Source organism: Trachurus trachurus (genome assembly GCF_905171665.1).
Source record: "Trachurus trachurus genome assembly, chromosome: 12".
In the NCBI taxonomy this organism is placed as follows: Eukaryota; Metazoa; Chordata; class Actinopteri; order Carangiformes; family Carangidae; genus Trachurus; species Trachurus trachurus.
Genome location: NC_139908.1, coordinates 28,242,747 through 28,245,169, shown reverse-complemented (window position 1 = coordinate 28,245,169; position 2,423 = coordinate 28,242,747). Strand labels below are relative to the sequence as shown.

Sequence of the window (2,423 nt, the reverse complement as noted above, 5' to 3'; positions counted from 1 at the left end):
TCAACTTGTTGTAAGTCGATGTATCATCACAAAAGTTATGAAAATATTTTATGAAGGTTGAAAAGTTACTTAGTGCTGGTTCAATACTTAAGGATTTAATTTTTGTTTTGTTTTGGGGGGGGGGGGGGGGTGATTCTTTTCTTTTCTTTTGTTTCCTGACTGTTCCACACTCCAGTCCGGTAGGTGGCGGCAATGCACCTATAAGTTCGATGCCAGCCGCCAATCAAAATCAAAAGAAGAGGAAGTAGAAGCAGAAGGCGGAAGTGAAGCAGTGTTTTGCTCCTCTTCTCCTCTCAGCTGGTCAACATGGCGGTGAGCTCCGTGCACCTGGAGTCGGACGCCTTCCTGGTGTGTATGAACCACGCGCTGAGCACGGAGAAGGAGGAGGTGATGGGGCTGTGCATCGGGGAGGTGGAGCCCACGCGGATCGTCCACATCCACTCCGTCATCATCCTCCGCCGCTCCGACAAGAGGAAGGACCGGGTGGAGATCTCCCCGGAGCAGCTGTCCGCGGCCTCCACGGAGGCGGAGCGGCTGGCCGACGAGACCGGCAGACCGATGCGCGTGGTGGGCTGGTACCACTCCCACCCGCACATCACCGTGTGGCCGTCTCACGTGGACGTGCGGACCCAGGCCATGTACCAGATGCTGGATCAGTGCTTCGTGGGCCTGATCTTCTCCTGCTTCATCGAGGACAAGAACACCAAGACCGGCAGGGTCCTGTACACCTGCTTCCAGTCCGTGCAGGCGCAGAAGGGCTCCGAGTACGAGCGCGTGGAGATCCCGGTCCACGTCGTGCCCCGCGAGGCCATCGGGAAGGTGTGTCTGGAGTCCGCCGTGGAGCTGCCGCGGATCCTGTGTCAGGAAGAGCAGGACACGTACCGCAAGATCCACAGCCTGGCCTACCTGGACCCCGTCACCAAGATCCACAACGGCTCCGTGTTCACCAAGAACCTGTGCAGCCAGATGTCCGCGGTGAGCGGCCCGCTGCTGCAGTGGCTGGAGGACCGGCTGCAGCACAACCAGCACAGCGTGGTGCAGCTGCAGAGAGAGAAGGAGCTGCTGCTGCAGGAGCTGGCTGCTCTGTGAGCCGCTGCTGCTGCTGCTGTCACACCTCAATGGAACTCAGTTGGGTTTTGGTACCACACAAAAAGTCTTTCACCTAATGATCATTTACCTTACTGATATGTAGTAGCCTACAGAAGAGGATTAGGGCTACTGTGGGGAAAAAAAGTGAGTTCTGACTTTTTTTCCCCCTCAGAATTCTGAAAGAAAACCAGAATTCACTTTGTTTTTCACGGTGTCCCTAATCCTAAACTTCTGATTGCTGTTGGGTTTTTTTCCCTTCTTGTGTAAATGCCAGAACCAAACTGCCCATCATAACCTCTCAGAACATGACTTGTTTTTCTCTGGTGATGAGCTCAGTTGATCAGCTTGCTGTTTCAACCCTGTCAGCCTTGAAGCTGTTAACTATCAGAGCTGTTGTTGTTGTTTTTTTTATGTTATTCTTTGATCAGAAAATGGTTGATTTAAATACATTAAAGGGATAGTATCATTTTTTTTTAAGTGGGGTTGTATGATCTACAAATAGCCCCTAAGTACTTTAATTGCAGTAGAAGACTCTCTGCACTCCTCCCGTTAGCAACGCCAGCCCATAGCCCTGCCCAGAGATTTACAACATACATTGTTGTGAACAGACCCAAAGAAACGGCCTATTTTCACGGCCTAAAAGAGGTTTTACCTGAAAAAAAATACACAGTTCCATTGTTCGCTGTAATATAATTTTTTCCAGCCCCTCAAAGTGCAGTGAGTTGGTTAGGTCCAAATAAAAACTGTGTTTTTCCTGCACTTTGAGGGGCTGGAAAAAATTATATTACAGCGAACAATGGAACTGTGTATTTTTTTTCAGGTAAAACCTCTTTTAGAAAATAGGCCGTTTCTTTGGGTCTGTTCACAACACTGTATGTTTTAAATCTCTGGGCAGGGCTATGGGCTGGCGTTGCTAACGGGAGGAGTGCAGAGAGTCTTCTACTGCAATTAAAGTATAGGGGCTATTTGTAGATCATACAACCCCACTTTAAAAAAAAAAATGCTACTATCCCTTTAAAACATGGGTTAGGTTAATTATTCTGCTGATTATTTTATCATTTATCTGATCATTACTTGACATGGAAAGGAAAAAAAAAACCTTTACAATGTACCAGTGTGACCTCTGCATTTGCTTTTTTTTTGTCACATCTGGAAGCTAAAACTATGATGGTGTTTGATCCTCTCCTTTAGAAATAACTATAACTTCTAAAAAAGTGTTCTCACAATAGTCCAACGTTTGTGACTCTGTTTGGTCTGTAGCCTCAAACTGTTAGTTTCATGCCGGGGGAAGTTTAATGCTTCATAGTCTAGTTCTATTTGAGAATATTGTGCTT

General features: G+C 47.5%; 1 protein-coding gene across 1 annotated transcript; it reads left to right on the top strand.

Moving 5' to 3' along the window:
• Positions 1-257: 257 nt before the first annotated feature.
• Positions 258-1,550, top strand: brcc3 (BRCA1/BRCA2-containing complex, subunit 3). The gene has a single exon (XM_083983476.1). It carries the CDS (start codon positions 307-309, stop codon positions 1,087-1,089), a length of 783 nt encoding a protein of 260 aa, XP_083839602.1. The 5' UTR covers positions 258-306; the 3' UTR covers positions 1,090-1,550.
• Positions 1,551-2,423: the final 873 nt, after the last annotated feature.